A 24,206-nucleotide genomic window follows, 5' to 3' on the forward strand; every position below is an offset into this window, starting at 1 on the left:
TGGCGAATCTTCGAGGGGTCCCAAAAAGATTCCCCATAGCGTATAATGGACCCAATTTTTTTCATATACACAAAAAAAGCCCCCAAAATGCCGTATAGGGACTTGGCTTTTCTGAAGATTTTCAGGTTCATTAAAACCGAATCCGAAAAATACTAGGGGGAAAATGGTGCACAGCCCTATACAAGACTGAAAATAAGCTCCTCTAGGGGAAAAGCAGGAGTACTTATAAAAGACATCTAGCAAAACTAAGAATAGCAAACCATTCCTTTTCCTGCACAATCGTTCTCCCCTAAAAATGTCCACCACTCCTGCTTTATTCAAACTCATATTTACCAAGTTCATTTATGCATGGGTACTTTCATTCACATTCGCCCCTGGTCTGAATTGGGTGAGTTTTCCATCCATTAGAGATGACCTCACTGCCAGCCTTTGCAATGTCCGGGTCTTCCCATTCCTCTGTTAATCCGACTCTTCCACCTTCCCTGAGCAAAGCGTGGGTGAAATCCCCATGCAGAAGGCAAAGTGCAGGGCACGCAAGCTTGGTTTCGCTCACAGCCAGTTACAAAGCAGTATGTCCAGAGGCGGGGATTGAAATACTTCCTGCTTCCTCGAAGCTCGTTCTGAGCAGAAGAAAAGCTTTTTAAAACCGAGGCTTGGATTTCTCCCACCCACCCCTTCCATTCAGATTGCTCTTTTTTTGGTTGTTGTTCTTAAAATGCTTTTTTGTGTGGCAACTGGGTTTTTTGGGGGGCATTTTCTCTAGCAGTAAGCACTACAAGAAAGCCAATTACAATGCAGCATTTAAAGGGGCGGGAATTGATTTGAACTTGGAGACTGCTGGTGCATAGATTCCCAACAGGAAAGTGTGGGTCCAGCGAGCAACAAACCTCAGGTAAACCTCCCATGCATAAATGACCCAAGTTAATGTGAAGCTCTGCCCTTGAGCAATCCTCAGAGGTGGGATTTTGATGTATTTATTGTAAAATAATTGCTATATCTAATAGTAAAGTGGCTGGGCTATACATGGATGGTGAAAGCCACAAAATGGGGCAACTCACAGACAAGGCAGGGTCACTACCTACTCAGAGATACCCCAGTTATGCAGACAACTAATGACTTTGTAAATTAACCCAAAAGATCTGAACAGGGAGGGATTGGGGAGGGGGAATCAGCCTGCTTATTCACTCAGAGCTTAGGGAGTCCTGGAAGATCAGAGAGGGAGGGGATTCCCTAAATATCATCCAGACTATAATCTTCACAGCTTGTGTTTTTAATAATGTCTGGCTCAGCTCATTATTTAATCCGACACAAGTGCATTCTCTTATGCAGTCAAAGCCTGCAAAACCGCCACAGATTTAAAATATAAGCACATTAAATATTACACGCTTGTAAGGCAATGTTGCTTTACAAACATGGGGAAAGCTTTCAAACAAAGAATATTCTGAAATTGAAAAGTCCAAGATTTAATCGCCTGAGGAGGAGAGGGCACTGGAGTCTTGTGATGTTCTTACAGTATTTGCTTTATTTGCAGATATACCAGTGGAGCAGAGGTGGAGGCACAGAGGCGTTCCTAACAGGGCAGCTGATCCACTGTCCCTCATTAGATCCCCAGAGACAGAACGAGATCCTGCAACCCAAGGAACATCAGCTAACTCCAAGCAGTGGCATTTTGCTACTAACATAAGAACATAAGAAAAGCCCTGCTCGATCAGACCAAGACCCATCAAGTCCAGCAGTCTGTTCACGCAGTGGCCGACCAGGTGCCTCTAGGAAGCCCCCAAACGACGGCAGCAGCACCATCATGCCTGTGTTTCACAGCACCTAATATAATAGGCATGCTGCTCTCATACTGAATAGGTGTGCATCATGACTAGTATCCATTTTAACTAGTAGCCATGAATACCCCTTTCCTCCATGAACATGTCCACTCCCCTCTTAAAGCCCTCCAAGTTGGTAGCCTTAACCACATTTTGGGGCAGGGAGTTCCACAATTTAACTATGCATTGTATGAAAAAAATACTTTCTTTTATCTGTTTTGAATCTCTCACCCTCCAGTTCTCACACATCAGAACAGCACTTCTTCTCACATAGACATGCAACTTCCCACTTGGGGGGGCACCTCCCCCAAGCCCTGAACAGCTGCTTAAACAGACCCATTAAGGCCCATTGAGGCAGGATACCTGTAGCCATTAGGCCACATTGCTGTGCCTTTTCTCATGGAGGCATGCAGGACAGAAAAAGCCATAATGATTCAGGATCCAAGCACCTTACAATATAATCTAACTCTGAAACCTTTGGTTTTATTAAAACATAGGCTGTTACCGCACTAGGTATTCCCAGCAATGTATTAAGAGTTTGAAAACGTTATAAAAAATACTGTTAGCACTTTCTATGTATTCCCACTGATGTATTAAGAGTTTGAAACTGTTATAAAAAATACTGTTCGCACTTTGTTTGGCCCCTTTAGCTGTGAAGACGTCTTCCAACCATTTTTTAGCCATAGTATCCAAAAACTCTTTTAAAGTGATGTTTTTTATAACATTTCCAAACTCTTGATACATCGCTGGGAATACCTAGTGTTGTAACAGCCAAAGATTTGCTGCCAAGATGCAGATCTTCAGACTAAACAGTTAAAATGACTCGCGCCTTCAAAACCAGGCCACCCATAAACAAAGATTTCTAGATACTTGAAGGAACTCCCCAGGTATGCAGAAAATATGGCTTTATAAGTAAAACCAAAAGAAAAATGGAAAACAAAACAAATCTCAGCCTGATGAAGACGGAGCATTCTCCAAGGAAACAGTGAGAGCATTTGACAGTCAATTGGAATTTGCCAGCTCAACTCCCTGAGAAGTTATAGAAGCCCAGAGGGGGAGAGCAGGTGGGGGAGAGAGGGAAGAATTGTTTATTCCACTCTCCTGGCTTGAACATCCCTTGTTGCATCAAAAAATAAAAAGGCAAAAATTTCTTCCACTGTTATATCAGAGAAAGAACTACCATTCTTTTTCAATGAACTTGCTCTTTAAACAGTAGTGAATATTCTTCAATTATTTTAAAGTTAAATGATGAGATTTTCATTTGCTTTCCAAGCAGAGAGAAAACCTTTTTCAAACAGACTCCTGCTGCCTTGACCTTGGACTATGACTTAAGAGTTCAACACATGCAATAATTTCCCTTGCCCCATGGGGTTTCTTTTCAGAAAAGGTTTTAGATTTGGAGGCATTGCTAGATCTGAAAGTGTAACCTCTCTTACAATAAACATTGCCCTTTGAGCCTGGAATACCAATAAAAAAACCCAAGATTTTCATATAGATTTAAATGCATAACACAATCATAAATAGGAGAGTTCAATGAATGTTTGTGTGAACATTCATTATGCCTTTCTGCCAAAACAAGGAAATTACCTAGGTAAAATTAGCAAGTTTCACTGAAGAAATGGAGGGCGGATTGATATTGGAGGGAGCCAAGTCCCTCCAGGACCAGAGGAACATGCCTATTATATTAGCTGCTGTGGAGCACAGTCAGGATAATCCTGCTGCAGTCATCTTGTTTGTGGGCTTCCTAGAGGCACCTGGTTGGCCACTCTGTGAACAGACTGCTGGACTTGATGGGCCTTGGTCTGATCCAGCATGGCCTTTCTTATGCTCAAGTCGCCACTTAAGATTCTGCCAGCAACTGAGTATCACCCACCAACAGAAGGACCCAGAGGAAGGGGAACTGGGCTTGGAGGATGTGTGCCACAGTTCGATTCTCTCCTGCCCTTTACCCAACATCTTTAGGTTCAAGTCTAAAACAAAACAAGCTGTCCCCTTCAGCTTGCCTGGCTAAGAGCTTATGCTGATGTGGTGCTCTGCTCTTTACACACCCACAACCCACCCCCCTTGCCAGTTTTAAGGGAGGAGGCAGCGGTCATTCACACACACACACCGACCTTTTATGCAAGGATAAGGGGCTTCCATCACTTGCACAAACCCTCTCCTACCTTGTCTGCCACAGTGGTATTATTCAGGTTCCTAAGTTATTTGCACTGAATGCGCCACTTTATAGAGTGGGGTGGTAAAACTCAAAGCTACATTTGATTCTCTAAACCAAGCCAACTTTTCAAGGAGCTTCCCAAAGACATTTTTGTAGGCATCAGTTAGCTAACATTTTAACGTTTTTGTTGTGCATCTTTTCAGATAGTTTGAAATCTTCACCTAAGAGCTGCCCTCCAACAGGCTTTTCAAAAATCCCGAAACATCATTCCATTCTTACGGCAACTGAACACACAGAGCTGAAACTTATTTGTGACTTCTACTTCAAACTTTTACCAATTGCTGTTAGCCTCTAGAAAGGAGACAATGAATCACGTGCTCACATTCCATAAGACAACCTATCAGAAGCAAAACTGAAATAATCTTTGCTACTGTTTCAGCACACTTCAATGATGTGTCACTCACCCGTGGGATACTCTTGCAGGAATCCTATGTGCTGTACTTGTTTTAAATAAGAAGAGCAGTTGCAAAAAGCGCTGAGTACTATTTGCTAGAAGTGGTAAGTGCTAAGAGAAGTTCTGGGCAGTCAGCCCTTTTTCAGGCATCCGCTCATTAGCTAGCAAAAATGAGATTCTCTTCAATTCATTTACATAGAGCAGTGGTCGGCAAACTCATTAGTCAACAGAGCCAAATATCAACAGTACAACGATTGAGATTTCTTTTGAGAGCCAAGAGCTCCTGCCGTTAAAAAAGAACAACAACATAGCCCACATGTGCTCTTCATCCCCTCAAATGTTACACCCACAACAAACGTACTGTTATGGGCGCCTCTCTGTCTGATAACAGGTGCAACCAGAGAGGTGAGCGACTGGGTGGGGAATTTAGGGTGACCCGGCAACTGCACTCACCTTTCAAAACAAAAGCAGTCTTCTCAAACTGAAAACTATTCCCCTCGGCCGTTTTTTTGCCCTCCTCCTCGGCCTCCGCCCCCCTGGCCTTTTGTAGGCCTGGCTCTCGGATCCTCCCTCCCACCAGCCCTGCCTCCCGAGTCCTCATTAGGACCGGGCAGCGCACGCGCGTCCGCGAAGCGCCCTGCCGCTTCTCAGCTGGGCGTCGGGGCTGAGGCTGGCTGGCCGAGTTGCTCAGCCACGGCTGGTTGCTTCCCCGGGTTCCTGCCGGTTCCTGGCTGAGCCGACGCGGGGTTCCTCCTTCTCCCCCCGACTGGTGAGGTAGGTGGGGCCTCGCTCTTTGGACCCGAGCCCTCCCGAGTGGCCGGCGGGGTTCCGTCGGCTCTTGGCTCCTGGGGAGAAAACGCGCCTCTTTGGTTAGGGGCCGCCTGTTCCGCCCAGGATTTTGGCATCCCTTCCCCCTTTCCTTTCAAGGAGGCGGGAGCCTCCCGTCTGGGAGGGGTGGTTACGTCTGAGCAGGGCCCAGCAGGGTCCGCTCGTGACATACACGCATGTGTGCTGGACAGGGAGAAACCGGGAAGTCGGGGGGAAATAGAAAAGTTCGCGCGGCGTTCTGAGCGCCAATGTTGGTGGGGTTGAAATCGGCTCCCTCTCGGCGCGTGACCCACTTGCGCTCTCTTTCTCACGCGAGCCACAGCACACCGGGCTACCTCAGCCGGCTGGGGCACGCGCGGGAGGAAGGGGGGGAAAGGAAGCGCGCCAGGCGAGCGCTCTGGGACCCGCAGGTGGTCATTTGTGGCAGAGCCGCACTCAAGGGGCCAAAGAGCCGCATGCAGCTCGCGAGCCGCGGTTTGCCAACCACTGACATAGAGCAACAACCACTACCTCCCCTTTATTGCTATCAAATGGGGGCAGAATGTCATATGGGAGCAGGAAAGCTTCTCCCGTATTGCTAGGCTCATGGTCACTACCAGCACGGACAGCTCCAGAATATTGCTTTCAACTCTGAAACATGATGCACAAAAAAACACAAACTACTTTTGAAAGACTTATGGCTGCATTCAGATGCCACAATAAACCATGGTTTGTGCAACAAGGTTAGTCCACCAGCATAAGTTTCAAACACAGTTTATGCATAAAACCCGTTAGCCTGCTTTTTGCCTCTCCCACCTCCCAGCATCCTTCCTAATATCATTCTCTCCATGATCAAGTAGCTTTGACGGGTGGCACTTCTCAACAAACCACGGCTTGTGAATTTGTTCAGCCTAACAAAGGGCAGGTAATACAAACTGTGTTTTGCAAACCACCTACAAACCCTAGCCAAAACTGGGCCATCTCCATTTGTACATCACAACTAATCTGCATTTGTTCAAACCATGGCATACAATGACGTCTGAGCACAAAATTTTGAGAGTGCGAGTGAGCACAAGAACAGTACTTTGAGAAGTGTTGTTGTTGAACTCCCATATGCCAACCTTCTCCCCAGAGGGTGCCAGTGGTCACAGAGGAGAAACAATCTGGGTCCAACTCACCACCACCCTCATCTCTAGCATCTTTTCAGTGATACACTCTCCAAAGCCAGAGTGCGAGTATTAATTTTGGACCTGTGACAGAATCAGTGGGAATGAGAAAGGCTGAGGCTTTTAAATTATTTTTTTCCATTCATATGAATTTTGGTGAACATGGGTCCCTGCAAATTTAAAAGGACTGCATCCCATTTTGGCAAAACATCTGAGCTTTCTTGACCGAGATCACGGATGTTTAACCTCTTCACTGAGAATCTGCTGTTCCTCAATGTTATAGAAAAGGGGAGGGGCCACTTGTCCCACGCAAACATGATTTGAGATTTTTTCCCCCATGTGGCTGACCTATAAGATCCATCCTTCTATCTTGCCTAAAAGATGGTGAGATCTAATTGACAGAATATGAAACAATATTAATCAGCTTCTCTCTAATCAAAATACTTTGATCCCAACCATTTTTTTTAAAACCATGTTAATTAAAAACAAAACTCACCTCATTCCCACCAACTGCTTTGGTTAGTATCACTGCTGAAGATACAGGAGGCGGCATGCAGCCTACTGTCTGTAAACTAAGAGAGAGAAAACACACACACAAATGTAATATTCAGTGCAATTACCAACATGAATAAACCACAGAGGAAAAAGAAAAAGATTAGTCACTACATTCAGAAGCCATAATGTAAATCCTGTTTAGTGACAAGATTAACAGAAATACAGGGAGGACCTCTAGATCTTCACACACAGACAACAAAGAGATCTTTTACCTTAAACATGTCTGAGCTACTTCCTACATTTATTTTGCAGTTATCCACCAATCCTTGGTCCTGAAAGTTCTCACAGGCTCCTCAATTATAAGAGGAGGCCTGTTTGTGCACTCAAAGGAATCTACAGGTCAGATTCCCTTCCAAGAGCCAGAGTGGTATAGTGGTTAAGAGCAGTGCTTTGGAGCGGCGGACTTTGATCTGGAGAACCAGGTTTGATTCCCCACTCCTCCACACGAGCGGCGGAGGCTAAGCTGGTGAACTGCATTAGTTTCCCCACTCCTACACACGAAGCCAGCTGGGTGACCTTGGGCTAGTCACACTCTCTCAACCTCACCTACCTCACAGAATGACTGTTGTGAAGAGGGGAAGGGAAGGTGACTGGAAGCCAGTTTGATTCTGCCCTAAGAGGTAAAGAAAGTCGGCATATAAAAAACCAACTCTTCTTCTTCCTCTTCCAAAGTAAACAAAGAAGACTGAACTAGAGAGCACTTGGAGATCTGGACTGCAGCCTGCATATAAATTAACATAAGCAACTCTTAGGTCCCTAAATATCTTTTTTGAAAAAGAGCCCTATGATTGTTCCTCTAACAAAATAGTCTGCAGCAGTCCCAACCCTAATAGTAAACCAATCATGTACGTACGTCCCTTTTAGCAAATATACTTAGAAAGCAATCCTGAGGGAAGGGGGAGAAAGTACTCGGGATGCTGACTGGCAGCCACACCAGTTTGTCTCCAGGATATGCCAGCATAACCTGGAGATACACTGGCACAGTGCTCTGGCACCACCGTGCCAGGGCCGAGTGCTGGCAGGGTACTGCCAAGGCATCCTGCCAGAGTGCCACCAGTGTAACTCCCTGTGCCAGTGGGGGAGGGCCCAGGGCCACAGTGGGAGCTAGTTGGCTGTCTAAGCTGTTCCAGCCCAGAAATACCCCCTGGAACCAGTGGAAAGTTGCTCCAGAAAAACCTAAGGCATAGGCCATAGGTGCCCATGGAGTCTGAAAAAGGGAACCCTCCACCCAAAAAACCACAGCCACCACACTCCTGGTGCCCCAAGAACCACAGGAGGCTGACAACCACCGTGCCCAGCACCCACTGGTCTCCAGCTGGCACCCCCCCAGCATCATCAATGGTGGCACCTGGTGGCCAACCTAAGTCCTGCTCTGTTCATGGGTAGGTCAGATGCCAAATCGCATGGCTTGGGGCTATGTCGGTTGGCCCTGTGACCATGAAACTTAACATCTTGCACCATAGCGGCAGCTCACACGCACTCTGGCAATGGGTGCACCATGCAGACGCACAACTCAGCAACAGGGCAGATGGGGGGAAGCGCTGTAGAGGGCCAGGACACCCCTGTCTCCCAAGGGGGAATCTCCTTTATTACTGCAAGCATCACTCTGGCTCTCTTCCACAGGCATGTCCATCTGGAGCACTCAAAGAAGCACCAGACATCCCGAGAGCAGTGCCTCAGCTCTGCAGACATGGCAAGGATGTCCCATTACGAAGCAGATAAGTTCACTGCCCCATATCCTGGACCTCCCTCTCAGCCAGAAACTACACCCACACTCAGACAGCCCCTGCAAACAGCCTCAGGGCACATGGTAGCATTGTACTCTGTCAATGGGGGGGGGGCTGCCACCAATCACAGCCCCCTGAGGACACCACTCTGAGACCGGCCCACCAAGGCCAACACCGAGAGAGTCTAGGGTTACACCAACCAGGCAACCACTGATGTATACACCCATGTTCCTACCGGATCAGCCTGGCCCAGGAATGAGGACCACTCCCAAGATGTTAGATCTCACCTATCATTTGGGAAACATCTGGTCTGGCAAGTGACCTCCAACTAACAACCCAGGCAGGCTATTCTCTCTGACTTCAGCCCCACAGAAGCAATGGGGTGGGGTATCACGCTAACTTATCAGAGTTTTGCTCTATGACTCACTGAGTTAACGTACGAAGCACTCTGAATGCCCAGGAAGGGCTATACACATTTTAAGTGTTATTAGATTTGATCATCCAAAATGATCAAAAGGGCTTTTCAGCTCAGGAAAAAAAAAGATGACTGGGTGTGGGGAAAACATGACAGAAGTTCATGAACGTATATATGGTATGGAGAAAATGCACACAAAAAACACATTTCCCTTAAAATATTAGAACATGGGAGCACCCAATGAAGTTGATAGGCAAAAGATTCAGGACAGACAAAGCGAAGGACTTCTTCATGTGATGCTTAATTAATTTGCAGAACTCCCTGCCACTGGAATATGGTCATAGCCACAAGTTTTAATGGCTTTAAAAGGTCATTAGCCAAATTTGTGGGAGTCTACCAATGGCTATTAACCATAATGACTAAACAGGACTTCCTTGTCTGGAGGCAGTATATTTCTGAATGCCAGTTGCTGTTGAGAGCAACAAGGGGAACGTTTCACATCTGTGCCCCAACTGTAGGCCTTCTGGGGAATCTGGCTGGCCTGGGTATGAAACAGGATGCCGGACTAGATGAACCACTGGTCTGATCCAGCAGGGCTTATGCACTATTCCTCTAATACAGTCGGTAAAGAAACAGTAGTCAGGACAGAACATCAGGATTTGGGGGGGGGGGTTGCTGCATCACATTGAACCCCTTTATGGAAAACAACAATTCACTGTAATCCTTTACTATAAGGGCCTTGGTATCACTAAATTCTGCTTCAGAGTAAGTGTGCTTAAGATCACAGTAATCTCCCTGTTATTATGTCTGTACTTGGGAAGAGGGGGAAGCTTTTTTGCACTGCAGAGAAGAATGCAACACTAAAGGAATAAAAGAATGAGGGTTTACAATCATTTCAGAAGTTAAATTAATAATAATAGGCTCTTATAGACTGCTCTGTGTTAGAAGTGAGTTTTGGCAGAGATTAACTAAAAGGAAACCTGTCAATGGCTTAAACAGAGGGACTGACTTTTTTGTACAGTTTTGTCTTTGTTTTTAAACTTACTCATGTGGATGTTCATACATCAAGCCTCTTTTATATTTGCACTCCCATTCTAAACAAAGTGCACAACATTAACGTGTGTGTTTATCTGTGGAGTGTATTTATTTCCCTATGGATGTAGAAAAGGATATGTACCCCATTGGCTCTGATGCACTTTTCTTTCAGTAACATTCCGGTCCAAACTGCCAGATAGATCTTTAGCTAAAAAGAAATGTGACCACTTGGCTATGAAACTGCTGCAGAAAGAGAGAAAAAATTCCCAAGAGTGCATGGATTCATCTTGCGCATACCTGCTCAACTCTTCTGATCACAACCACAGTTAATGATTTAGCTTGGGGATAATTTGATGTAACCCCATATGCTAACAGAAAGGTAGATTCATCTCATTAGGGGACCAAGTTCTAATCTCTAGAGACAATTAAACTGCTTCTATAGTGAAAGTCCATTTAAAGTGCTTTCCTTAAAGAATTAAGTACAACATACTGCAATCGCTCTTGACATCTTTCACTAATGTTGGTACCCATGTAGCTACACTATGTTTTTCTTGTTATATGGCGCCATCCTTTTATTGCAGAATGAGAGGAAGCCTTCATTTTAAAATTGGAGAGAGGAAAAAACAAAACCAAAGACCTTAGAAATTACTATCTGCCTATCTGAACAGAGTGAAACTGAATATGCTATGTATTCAGCCCTTTTCAGTTGCTACATTTGGGGCCATTTGAGTACCCAGCTTTCTGGGGGTAAAGGGTAGATGACTGGGGAAGGCAATGGCAAGCCACCCCATAAACACAGTCTGCCTAGTAAACGTCAGGATTGACCCAGTGCTTGCACCTTTACCCTTACATTTGGGGCCACCAAACTGCACATACGGAGAACACATGCTACCCACAGTCCTCCCAGTATGCATAGCTTGATACCCCCAAAGATAACCACTGAAATGGGTTGTGCATGCTGTTAGGTATAAACACCTATTCAATGCTCATTTTTTCCTACCACAGTGTTCCTTGAAAGCTACCACAACAAATTCAATCCAGAAGGCCTGTCAACACGAGGCATGATACACTGAATAACTCCCTACACATAAAATTAGCTGACAAGCCTTCATACACAAGACCGAGATTTTGAAAGAGCAGTCTTTTACATATTCTTTTTTTTTCAGCAGCATGTGTCAAAGTATTAACCTACACCGAAAAATCACTTCACTTAAAAAAAACCCTACTGAAAGCACATTACTGAAAAAAGCAGCAGTAAATACTTCACCATTGAGATGTTAAAACGTACCCTTTTAAAAGCCATTCATTTATAGGTGTGATAGATAGCAGCTGAAGAAATAGCCATATTGCTGTTGGGAAGAATACTAGTGTGAAGATCTGGACAAAAAGATGCAATTTCACATGCATCAAAGCACTTGTCAGCTCCTGAAAAGCAAAGAGAGGAGAAAAGGTTGCAGTTGTAACAGCTGAAGAATATTTTGTACTGTTTAAGGTGGTCTCATAACCACATATGTCAGAGAACCATGGCTTCCATATCCATAAATATACCATTCATTCCTTTAGATATTAGACAAATAGCCTATTGCCTGCTGATGAAGCATAAACTAAAAGTCACGGTAATAAAATGCAGGCAGATTAAAAAGAAACTGGGCAGAAAGCATCCCTAGCTATTAAGTTAAATAACACACTTAGAGCTTTATTTACTAAACTAGATTTTCCTCAGGTTAGTCATTCCCATAAAAAAGACTAGCTAGTACGTGATTCACCCCATTGTGATGTACTGACAAATATGTTTCTCTCATCTAACATACACCTCTCGCCCTAAGCACACATCCACTGTAGCCTTCATTTTATGCACGAAGATGGCTGTTGTCAAGCAACTGTCTTCTGATCTGCAAAGCAGTTTTGAGCTCACTTAACTACGAAAGTATGGTGGAACATGAACTCTGATGTCTCTGGTTCTCAGAAGTGAGGCAAGGAAAGATCCAAAAAAATGTAACGCAAAACGAACTGCTTTCAGGGAAATGTCATCACTTAATCATGGAATACTTGAAGCACATCCACACAAAAGCAACACAGACAGATCAAATTATGCGCTACAACACATCCTTCCAATAATGACATTTTCGAACATATTTCTTCTCCCATATTTTCCTGCCAGGAATTAAGATCACAGGGAATGGCCCTCCTGACTGTCCCATCAATCAAAGAAGCTCATTTGATGGGTATATGGGCGAAAACGCATGGTCGCTTTATCCTCCTTTAATCCCTGTTTTAGCCAGGATCGAACGCACATTAGGCGAAATGCATGCGTTCGATCCAGGCTGAATCCTGGCTGAAACAGGGATTAAAGGAGGATAAAGCGACCATGCGTTTTCGCCCTATGAGAGAGGGCCTTTTTAGTGGCAGCCCCACAATTATGGAACAACCTCCCCAGGGAAGTGCACTTGGCCCCTTCACTTTCAGTCTTTAGGAGGCAGCTGAAGATGGTTTTATTTAGGATTGCATTTGGTTAAACTTACTAGCAATCCTGAATTGTGATTTTAAATTTTGGCTTATGTTGTTCAAGTATTTTATGTGTTTTTATCTATGTTGTAAGCCACCTTCAGCTTCTAAAGGAAGAAAAGTGACTAATGTTTTAAACAAACAAACAAATAAATACTACAGGAGGCCAGCCTTGCGGCCTGGTCACCTTGTGCCAAAGCCAAATAATCAGCCATTCATGAAACCATCTTACAGACCTGAACTGAACTGTGAGGAACAGCAGCCCTGAAACACCACACTAGGTCGTCACTATTAGAATCCTTGGGTCACATTTTCTCTCTCATGACTAAGCTCCATTTGAATGTGTGAGATTCTTGCTAGGCAAATGTGTTCTAAAATGCACTTTCTACAGAACTGCAAAGCTAAACTCTTCAAATATTCTAAGAAGATAAACATTTAATAAATAAATAAATAAATAAAATAAATAAATAAATAAATAAAAATAATAATAGATAAAAATATTCTAAGAAAACCAACATTTAACACAGCCCTCATTCGGTGCACCAGTTCCACCTCACAATCCCAGATTCTCTCAGACAAGGGTGCAAACACATAGCTGGGAATCCCACCCATGCACCATAGTTATAAACACTAATCAGCTATTGCTGATGCTATGGTGTGACTCCATTTTGTCATTTCACATTGCAACCTGATGCTCCCTTCTTTGTTAAGATACCGTTCAAAAGCAAACCGCACTTCTCTTAAAAGCAAGAGCGAAAAAATAAAGCTCATTGGCAGTACCTCAGTTTTCAGCGAGAGTCCACTGTTAAAGAAGATAGCCGAAACAGCTATGTATGTAATGGAGATCTCTGGCTTCAGTGGTCCTAAAAATGCGCACAAAAAACAAACGAGCAAAGTAAATTAATGTTGCTTACCCATATACCCCAGAATTATTTTCCATGAAAGGGCCCATAAATCTGTATCTACCTCTTCCCAACATATATATGTTGCTCCCATCTAGAGCTATAAAAGGTTCCTAGCCCCACCACAGCCAAGAGCAAGAAACCCAAACTGTGCATGCAGTCCAGCCCTATCAGAGAAGATATGATGCATTTCGGGTCAATATGAAAATAGCAGAGACAATTGTGTATTGCCAGAAAAAAAGAAACAAACAGAAAGATACCAAGATTCAGGATATTACAAAGACCTATCTAGTTATTTCAAAAACGTAATACTTTCATAAAATTAAGAATAAAACCAAAGACCTTCTCTAAAAGCTATAATGCTTAAAAAGGCATCACCTCTTGTTAATTACTATAATTTAGATTGCATGCCACCCTTATTTATATTAGTAGAAAAAATGTGGGCTTATAATTCTAGACAATCAGTTCAAACCATGCTGTGATCTGTTTTAACCATGTTATGTGGGTGAGTAGCCATGTTGGAGGGGTGGCAAAATATCCAAGCTAGAGAGCCAGCATGGTGTAGTGGTTAAGAGCAACGGACTCTAATCCGGAAAACCGGGTTCAATTCCCCACTCCTCCATATGAAGTCTGCTGGGTGACCTTGGGGCAGTCACAGTTCTCTCAAAACTCTCTCAGGCCACACGGAGGAAGGCAATGGGAAACTACGTCTGAACAACTCTTGCCTTGAAAATTCTATGGGGTCACCATAAGTCAGCTGTGACTTGACGGCAAAATCACACACACGCTGGTTTCCTGTTCCTCTTCAAAAGGAGGATGCACATTCCCTCCAGATCACAAAGAGGCAGGAGGACTCCAAGGAATGCCAGGGAGGACTCCACTCTTTCCTTTAAGATTTGTCCGTTTCAGCTCCTATATTTTGTTTGACTATTTATTGTGTACTTTATTTTATGTTTTTATTGGTTTGTTTATTTATGTTGTTAAGAGCCACTTTGGGTCCCTCCGGGGAGAAAAGTGTGACACAAATATTTAAAAGCAATAAATAAATTAATAAACAGGTGGTGATACAGAACAGGCATAGGATGTGTCATATCACTTCTGTGATATCACAGGCGCTCTCCAAGAGGCATGCATGATCTTGAACATCATTCTAAGCAGCACTTTAAACTGCAACAGCTCTTTACCAAGAAAAAACTATTTTCTCAGCAACCATATATTCTTTGAATGCTAGGAAAAGAGCCTCCAATCTCAACGAATTTACATATATATGGACCTGTGAGCAATCGTCTTCCCCCACCCCCAACTTTGAAGGAGGCGTCAAAACTTTGCTGTAAAAAGGACTGCATACAAAATAACCAGGTATAATAAGGAAAATAAAGTTGTGGACACCAAAAGGTGCACAGGTGTAGTTCGGTTTCCAGGTTTTGCCTTCCAAAAGCACAATATCTTCCAAGAACCAGCTTTTCTCATTAATGCTATTAGTCTTTTTGGGGGGTTCCATTCTAAACCAAAAGCAATAAACAAAACAAACAAACAATAGATGTGGACATTAAAGAGACAAGCAAATACCCTCATGTCCAAATCCAACTTTGCCCCAACCATAAGCAGATGGTCTGGCATAAAGGAAACCGAAAAATATGTCATCTTCTTGCAACTAGGCATAAGAGGAGGAGGTGTTCTCTAATTCCCATAATAAATAGAAGGACATGGATTCAGACATATGTAAACAATTGCTGTTCAACAGCCCTTTAATTGCTACTAGTGTGGTTATGCCACATTTCAAGAACAACTATAAAAGTGGCTACTGAAAGGCCTTCATGCTTAGAAATGAACAAAGACCACTATATACAACAGCCAGTGGAAGAAACCAAGTCTAGGCTTTATCAAGATAAGGCAAAAACTCATAAATGTGTTATTACGGTATTATTACTCTTGACAGCACACTGTAGTTTTCTGAATTGCTCATATCCTCTAAAGAAAAGTTCTTCCATCGCTCTAGTTTTAGAGTGATGGCAGGATCCTTGTCCCTTGCTCTGCATATATTACATATGAACCATGGAGCTTCACTGTTTGCTTAACCACTAAAGACAATAAAATCTCCCGGATTACCTCGTTATCAGTGACTAAGAAACCATGTATGCTTTAAAATATACTTTGGGTAAACACTACATTATCAGCCATTCCTACAGAGCCAAGTAAAAGCTTTTATCAGAATGTTACATGAGATAAGAAACACTCTCCCAAAGGACATCTCAGAAACTGGCCATTCAATTAGAAGTTATATGGAGCAAAAAGAGCTACTGCTGAGAAGTGTTGAACATACCAGGCCTAACAAATTAAACAGTTCTAATAAAAGATCCATTGTGCCTGCATCAGTTTAAATGCCTACCTGACAGCAAAGCCAATCCATTTTGGTGCAGAATTTTCAACACCATGCTGGTTTGACTAGTTTCAGACTGCACATACCAGTTCAAAGCATTAAGCATTTCTTGCTCTCCATAAAGTTTGAGGGTGTGTTCCTCATCATTTGTTCTATTTATGTTTTACTATTATATTTTGATAACTGAACAAGCATACTCTGTAAGCTTACAGTACGTGACAGGCCAATTAAAACATTTAAGACTACAAAGTTACATATATGAATGTTTCTTACTACTTGCAACCCACACAACAAAGAAATATTATTGATACTGTGTGTGTTATCGGCCATCATTTTGGGTGGCGTATAAAGGGAGCCAAAGTAACAAAGACTGCAATCCTAAAAACATTTTCCTGGGAGTAAGCTCCACTCATTAAAATGGGGATTACTTCCAAGTAGACCCTCTTAGGATTGCTCCCAAAGTCACTTCTTTTTTAAAAACCCACATAAGAAAAGAAAACTAATGCCACTGCTCTACAGGCTTGTTCACACACCGAGGGAAATTTATATACATAATTCATGCGTTCCAAGCAGTTCTCTCCAGAAGAGAAGAGGTAATTATCCCAAGTTAAACACAAGTAATTTTCCCAGGTGAAATGGATACATCATCTGGGTGTAAGGAAGTCACACATTCATGCAGTGCCAGTTAATAGGGTATTTGTTTAAGTTCCATTTCAGAACAGTCCTGAACTTGAAACACTGCTTCCAACTATAATGGTGTATTATGCCAAGTGCTGCTTTGAAAATTATATGAGAGTTATTAACAAGAAACAGACATTTTCCAGCGTGGGAACTGGTTTTTTATATCCTTTACTTCAGATCAATAAACGAATCAAAGTCTGCACCACACTTATCAGTTTCCACATGGGGGGGGGGGCGCACAAGAGATTGTTAAAGACAAAACACCGTCCTCTCTTGCTTCACTTTTTTCACACATGCTGAATAATGCACTTTCAATCCACTTTCAGTGCACTTTGCAGCTGGATGTGACTGTGCGAAACGGCAAAACCCACTTGCAAACAATCGTTAAAGTGCATTGGAAAAGTGCCTTAAGCCAGTTTAAAGACAGCAAAGGCTTCCGTTCTGGCACCCACGCCGCCCCGGGCCCTCCAGTTGAGGACTGGCACGCGGAAGTGGGCAGGGTCGCGCTCTCCGGCTCTGTGCAACGTGTCAATGTGCAACGCTGCAACGCTCAGCGGGGCAGTTTAGGAGCGCCGGGAAACGCCGGCCAGGAAGCTGAACCTCGGGACGGTGGCCCGGGGCGGGCAAAGGAAACGGATCCTTTACAGCTGGTGCTCTAGTCTAGAGCAACCCCCAAACTGCTTGAAAAGCAGCTTCTCTCCCCCCCACCTCCACCCCGCTTTGCAGAGAGGTTGTGGAGGGACCCGGTCACGACGGTGCAGTTCTGGATTCTTGAGCACATGAAGCTGCCTTATACTGAATCAGACCCTTGGTCCATCCAAGTCAGTATTGTCTACTCAGACTGGCAGCGGCTCTCAGGCAGAGGTCTTTCACATTGCCTCCTTGCCTGGTCCCTTTAACTGGAGATGCCGGTGATTGAACCAGGGGTTTTCTGCATGACAAGTAGATGCTCTACCATTGAGCCACAGCCCCTCCACTAGAGGATCTCCAGGGTCTCAGGCAGGGGTCTTTCCCATCCCCTCCTCCTTGCCTAGTCCCTTTAACTGGAGATGCCTGGGACTGAACTTGGGACCTTCTGCATGCCAGGCTCTACCACTGAGCCACAGCCCCTCCCCACGGCTCTCCAGGGTCTCAGGCAGAGGTCCTTCACATCACCAACTTGCCTCTTTAATTAGAGATGCCTGGGATTGAACCTGGGACCTTCTGCGTGCCAAGCAGATGCTCTACAAACTGAGCCACAGCCTCCACTCTCCACCCCCAAGCCCTCGCTGGCTGAACCCCCGGGAGACCTGCAAGGACCAGGCTTCCCGCCCTCACGCCCCCCCCCCCCAGTCCCTCTTTTGTTTGCAAACAAGCGAGGCGGAGCACGCGAGAGGAGCCCGGGGGGAGCGCGCGTGCTCGGGACCCCCCCCCCCAGGCGAGGCTCCGGGCGGACTCACCCGCTTTCACGCCAAAGGCCGGCTCCAGCTTGGCCACGGCGATGACCAGGACGATGCCCAGGATGAACCACTCCTTCCGCAGCCGGTCCAGCATGCCCATGGCGCGGAGGGGGCGCCGCTGGCAGGCTCCCCGGAAGCCCCTCCTGCGGACGGGCTCTGCGGCGGCAACGGCAGCAGCGCTCGCGGGGAAGCCGCTCCCGCCGCCGCGGCTGGTGGCAGCAGGGCTCGCACCCGGGGGCAGGGGGAAGGCGCCCGGAAAGCCGCCATCGCTACCACGCGCCTCCTAATAGGCGCGCGGCGAGTTTCCTCGGGAGCCCCGGGGACTGCCGAGGGTGGGGGAGCGGGGGGGAGAGGCAGGCTGGAAGGGAAAGAGGCGAGCAGGCCCTCGGAGGGCGCGAGGCCGCGCTCCACATGATGGCAATACGCCGCGCGTGTTCCGAGGAGCAGCTGCCCACACGCCGGGCGCGCTCGGGAAACGAACCCGCGGCCGCTTCCGAGCGCCGGCCCGGCCCCGCAGCCCCTCTTGGGCCCCCCAAAGCCAAAGGAAAGGAAGCCCGGAGCCTCCGCTGGGAAGGGAGAGGCTGGCAACGCGCCCCGCGGGGAAGCAGGGCTGCGCGCCCTTTCGAGACACTACGGCCCTTCTCTGACGCGCGGAGTGTGACGTACGGGGAGGGGCGTGGCGCGGAGCGCGCCCAGTTCCTGGCGTGGGACGCGTTCCCAGGGACTTGGGCTGGTGGGCGGGGCGGGGGCGATGCGCGCGCCGCTGTCTTTCTAGGCGTCGCAGGGACGGTCCTGTGTTGCTGGGCTGGCCTCGGGCTGCTCGACAGGTGGTCAGCCGCGGGTGGGAGGATCAGCAGCGACGCCAGGACGGGCAATTCCCCCCTTCCTGCTGAAGAGAGAGAGGTGAAAGTGGTAGGAAAGTTCTCTAACAGTAAGGGAAGCCTCCGGCTTGTTGAAACAGCTGGGGGCAGCAGTCACTCCTTGCAGATCTCTCCCCCAGCCTTTCCTCTTTGGCTCTGAAAAAAATAATAGACGTAACTTGTATTGGAAATGGAATCCTATGTGTATTAATTATTAACCCTTGAGGCTGCTCCGGAAACCTCAACTGGTCCAGAATGTGGTGGTGTGGTTCCTTACAGGGACCCCCATGGGGAGCGCATATACTGACAGAATATGCAAGTCTGTTCATATTAGCAATGACAGGTGGTTTTAGATTCAGGGGATCTAAGTGTCAAGCTAAGCTGATGCAATAACCTGGAAAGCCCCTAGAAGGCCTGAGACTGAGTTAATGACTTGCACCTGTAGGGTGACTCAGCCTGAAGGTGATGAGTTGCACCTGGAGAATGACTCAGCCAAGTAACACTAATTGCTGCCTGGAGATGGCATCTGTATATAAGTGTAAGACTCTGTGTCGGGAGATAGTGGTGGAAGAGTGTGTGTATAGCACTGTGAATAAATAACTGCATTTTCTACAAGCTGTACTGGTGGTTATTCCTGGGCATTGGCACAATCCACCAGCTCCCGCAACATATACAACTGGTGCTCCACCAGCAGCACTGGCTGCAGTTTGAGTACTGGAATACCTTTAAAGGTATTGAGTACCTTTAATAGTAGAAAAGGGCAAGAGTCCAGTAGCACCTTAAAGGCAAACAAAAATATTTTCTGGTAGGGTATGAGCTTTCGTGTGCCACGGCTTGCTTCTTCAGATACAGCTACGATGTGAATCCATCTGTCTTTAAGTAGAGGAGAGTGAATTCAGACAAGCATTAGTATGTAATTCAGAGCTGCTTGTCTGAATTCACTCTCCTCTACTTAAAGAGAGATGGATTTACATTCTAGCTGTATCTGAAGAAGTGAGCTGTGGCTCACGAAAGCTCATACCCTATCAGAAAATGTTAGTCTTTAAGGTGCTACTGGACTCTTGCCCTTTTCTACTACTGCAGGCAGACTAACACGGCTACCCACTGTGAGTACCTTTAAGGTACTGAGTATCTTTAAAGGTATTGACCTTTAAAGCCCTAAATGGTCTGGGACCATCATACCTGCGGGACCGCCTCTCCTGATACACCCCCCCCCCAAAGACTGCTATGCTCATCTGGGAACAACTAGTTGGTGGTCCCTGGCCCCAAAGCATCCAGCTGTCCTCAACCAGAGCCAAAGCCTTCTCGGTTCTGGCCTTGGCCTGGTGAAACTCTATCAAGTGAGACCCTGGCCCTGCGGGACTTGATGCAATTCCACAGGACCTGTAAGACTAAGATGTTCCCCCAGGCCTACAGTTGAGTACAGTGACGGTTTCCATCTTAGCTGGCCTCCCTCCCCTTTTACCTATTTACCTGGATTTTACCACTCTTTATTCCCCATCCCTTATTGAGGGTACCCTGTTGTTCCTCCCTTCCCTTATTCTTTCCCCTCTTTGACTGGTTCACTGTTATAGTTCTACGGTTAAGGGCACCATTGGAATTTTAATAGATATTGAGGATTTTAAACTTTAAATGATGTGAGTTAAATTGTTTCTGGGATTTGTTGTGAGCCGTCCTGAGCCTAACTTGATTGAAAAAGGGCAAGATAGAAGTCGAAAGAATAAAGAAATAAATAAAATGTGTCCTTGGGCTGGAAGTGGGTGGAGGAGGAAGGAGCCACTGTTGTCTGAGCCAGGCAGGTGGGCACAGGGAGAAGGGGGATCCCAAGCCACCACCACATGAGCCTGGAGGGTATGCAGGCAGCAGGGAGAGGAGCCAGAATTGCCCCCACTGTCGCATGAATCAGGCAGTTGGGGGGGAGCTGGAACTGCTGGAGTTGACACCCCCTGCCATACGAGCCAAGCAGTTATGAGCAGCAGTAATGCAGGTGAGCAGGCTGGCCAGGGAGAGAGCAGCCCATCAAAGGAGCAGGGGGAGAAGGATGGGACTCCCCTTCCCCAGCATGAGCCTTGTAAGCCCCCCTGCTTGTAAGGATATAATTCTGAACAGAGTTTTACTGTAATATTCAATATAGCTGGCTTGAAACACCATTTTACAGAAACCTATAGTATCTGGAGCCTATAGTATTAAGAGCCCTGTGGCGCAGAGTAGTAAGCTGCAGTACAAGCTCTGCTCACGACCTGAGTTCGATCCCGACGGAAGTCAGTTTCTGGTAGCCGGCTCAAGGCTGACTCAGCCTTCCATCCTTCCGAAGTCGGTAAAATGAGGACCCAGCTTGCTGGGGGTAAAGGGGAGATGACTGGGGAAGGCACTGGCAAACCACCCCGTAAACACAGTCTGCCTAGGAAACATCGGGATGTGATGTCACCCCATGGGTCAGGAATGACCCGATACTTGCACAGGGGACCTTTACCTTTACCTTTTAGTATCTGGCACCATCTTTAATATGAATTCTCATTATAGGCTGCACATTTCTGCTTGTGAATGAACTAAAGCAATTCTAAGCAGGTTCTCAGAATCCTATGCATGTCTACACGATGGGCTTACTGCCAGGAAAGGTTTCTTAGGACTGCACTCTTTGGGTATGGTAGACTTTGCCTGTAGAGAGGGAATTGTATAGACAATCTTCATGATTGTCTATTATAGTTATTTGTTAGTGCATATAACTGACACATGCATTTGCTTTATTCTGAACCAGATGATTGGTCCATCAAGGTCGGTATTCTGGCAGGGTCTCAAGAAGAGGTCTTTTTCAGCACTCACCACCTGATCCTTTTAACTGGAGATGCCAGGGATTGAACCTGGGAACTTCTCTATGCCAAGCCAGTGCTCTACAACTGAGCCACAGTCCCTCTCCTCATGTAATGCCATCAGATTTCATTTCTTACCAAGGTGAGCACTGAACAAAGGGAAATGGGGAGTCTCCATTAGGGCTGTTGATTTGGTTCCATCCGACATGGAAAACAGCCGAATTTTCCCCGATTCGGCAATTTCCAGTTCGGATAGAGCCGGAGTAAAAAAAGGCGGGAAAATGACAAGCCGAACTCGGTGAGTTCGGGCGGACGCCGGATTAATTCGTACAAGTTCGGCGCCCCCGAATCAGCATTCTCCCGCGGCCAATGGTGGCCCAAGCTGGGTCTTCTTCTGGCCAATCAGAGCAGGGATTCTCCCTTTTGAATTGGCCAGGAGAAGAGTATAAAAACTACCGAGTCCCTCCAGTCCCATCCCCTCCCGAGTTTATTTCCTTCCATTTTGGTGGTGCTGCTCCTGAGAGATCCTGAGCTGAGCTGCTTACTGGAATAGGATTGGATTTACTTCTCCTCCCTGCTCCTGCTAAAAGACACCCACACAGTTTGATTTTTGTGGTTTTTCTCTATACCTTTTCTCCTGTGTGTGTGGGGGGGGGGAAGCAGATTCTGTGGGGGGGGGAAAGCAGATTCTGTGGTTGGGGGGGAAGCCAAAGGGGGGCTGTTGCCTGTTTTGCCGGGGGGTGCCTGCTCGCATCTGCAGGAGTGTGCGTTCTGCCTTTTTCTGCCTGTTGCCACCCTCGCCTGGAGTTGAGGCAGTGCGGCAGTGCGGCGTGAGTCTCCCACCGCTCGGCACCCGCACCACCTCCTCTTCCTTGGATTGTTTGTTTGGGGTTGAGCCGAGAGCCATACTGGTTTGAGGGGGGGCTTTGTCTGTTCTATGGGGGGTTCCCGCTCTGCGGGAGTGTGCTTTCTGCCTTTTTCTGCCCGTTGCCAGTTGGTGCAGCGGTGTGTGCGTGAGTCCCCCTCTGCTCGGCACCTGTGCCTCCTCCTCTTCCTTGGATTGTTTGTTTGGGGTTGAGCCGAGAGCCGTACTGATTTGAGGGGGGGCTTTGCCTGTTCTGTGGGGGGGATTGCTCGCTCGCCTCTGCGGGAGTGTGCGTTCTGCCTTTTTTGCCCGTTGCCACCCTCACCTGGAGTTGAGTCAGTGCAGCGGTGCTGCGTGAGTCTTCCTCCGCTTGGCACCCGCTCCTTCTTTGGTTCGTTTGTTTGGGGTTGAGCTGAGCCTTACTGGTTTGAGGGGGGTTGTTCTCCTGGGGGGGCTTGATTGCCTCTGTGGAGTGTAATTTGGGGGGGTTACCTGTCCTGGGGGAGCTAATTGCCTCGTTGCGAGTGAAATCTATCCTGAAGATATGGAATTTGCGCAGGTCGCACTTACGCTAGTAGTGTTATAAGATGCACTTTGGCTGTGTTGAAATGAAAAGATACGTTACCCATGCTAGTTACGCTGTTTACTTATGCTTTGAGTGTTGTTGGATGCACTTTCGGCGTAGTTACATCGGCTCTTAGAAGCCACAGACTGGCTTCTACTGTGTGTGTGTGGGGGGGAAGCCAAAGGGGGATGACCTGTCCTGGTGAGGGGATGGCTTGATCTCCTCTTTGTGAGTGTGATTGTTGCTGTTTTCACTGGTTGCCAACTTCACCTGGAGGTCAGTGTGGGTCGGTGAGTCTCTCTCTGCCTCCCCCAGAAACAATGGGAGATTTTGCCTTGGATTTGCTGCTCTCTGATGCACGTTAAGGATTGCCGGCTCCTCTTCATTCCAATGGAGGGAGGGAGGAACCCCTTCCAGACCCCATAACTTGGGGCCCCCTGACCCAATCTGCACCAAAGTTGGGGATTCTTGCAAGAAGGGTCCCCTCAAGCTACACTGAAAGTTTGGGACCTTTAACTCCGAAAATGCCCCCTGGAGCCGCGAAAAGCCGCAAATGTGCTTAAATGTGCATTATTCGCGAATACTGAATTTCATGCCGAATTCCACCGATCCAAATAGGGGGAGTTTGGACTTAGCCATTTCCCAAATAAAAATGGGCCAAATTTTTCCGAATCTGAATTTTTCCGAATTTTTTCCCCCAACATTGCTTCAGTTTAAAAATGGCTGTATGATGGGCTGGGCCCCTTCTTTTGCCCTATTAATAACAACATTTACTAGCAATCTGAAGTAATGCCAACATCAGTCTATTTCCCAGGGTACGTACATGCAAGTAAATTTGTGGCCTGTTTCTTGTGGTTGATATTCTGAGCTTTAGAATATGATTATCTTCTAAATACAATTTGTAATTTGCCTCCTTGAGAAGAGTAGCAGTTGGTCCTTTAAGTGAGTATCCTGGTGGCAAATTCTTCCTGTTCCATACTGCCTCATATTAGCCTTGTTTACAAGTTACAGTGTATACAGATACAACCTGAATGGACATGTGTTCACCTGTTTATAAGGAAGACC

General features: G+C 46.3%; 1 protein-coding gene across 2 annotated transcripts in view; it reads right to left on the reverse strand.

Moving 5' to 3' along the window:
• Positions 1 to 18,141, reverse strand: part of SLC10A7 (solute carrier family 10 member 7) — a 168,316-nt gene extending 150,175 nt beyond the window's left edge. The window contains exons 1-4 of one of the 2 annotated variants that reach the window (XM_056855521.1): positions 18,042 to 18,141; positions 13,420 to 13,502; positions 11,423 to 11,559; positions 6,899 to 6,974 (exon numbers count right to left, since the gene is read on the reverse strand). In XM_056855521.1, coding sequence (XP_056711499.1) covers positions 6,899 to 6,974; positions 11,423 to 11,559; positions 13,420 to 13,502; positions 18,042 to 18,141 — 396 coding nt within the window. Of the gene's footprint in view, positions 1 to 6,898; positions 6,975 to 11,422; positions 11,560 to 13,419; positions 13,503 to 18,041 lie in introns of those variants that run through there. The other variant, XM_056855522.1, reaches the window with a different exon arrangement.
• Positions 18,142 to 24,206: the final 6,065 nt, after the last annotated feature.

The sequence above is a fragment of the Euleptes europaea genome, chromosome 9 (assembly GCF_029931775.1).
Source record: "Euleptes europaea isolate rEulEur1 chromosome 9, rEulEur1.hap1, whole genome shotgun sequence".
Taxonomy (NCBI): Eukaryota; Metazoa; Chordata; class Lepidosauria; order Squamata; family Sphaerodactylidae; genus Euleptes; species Euleptes europaea.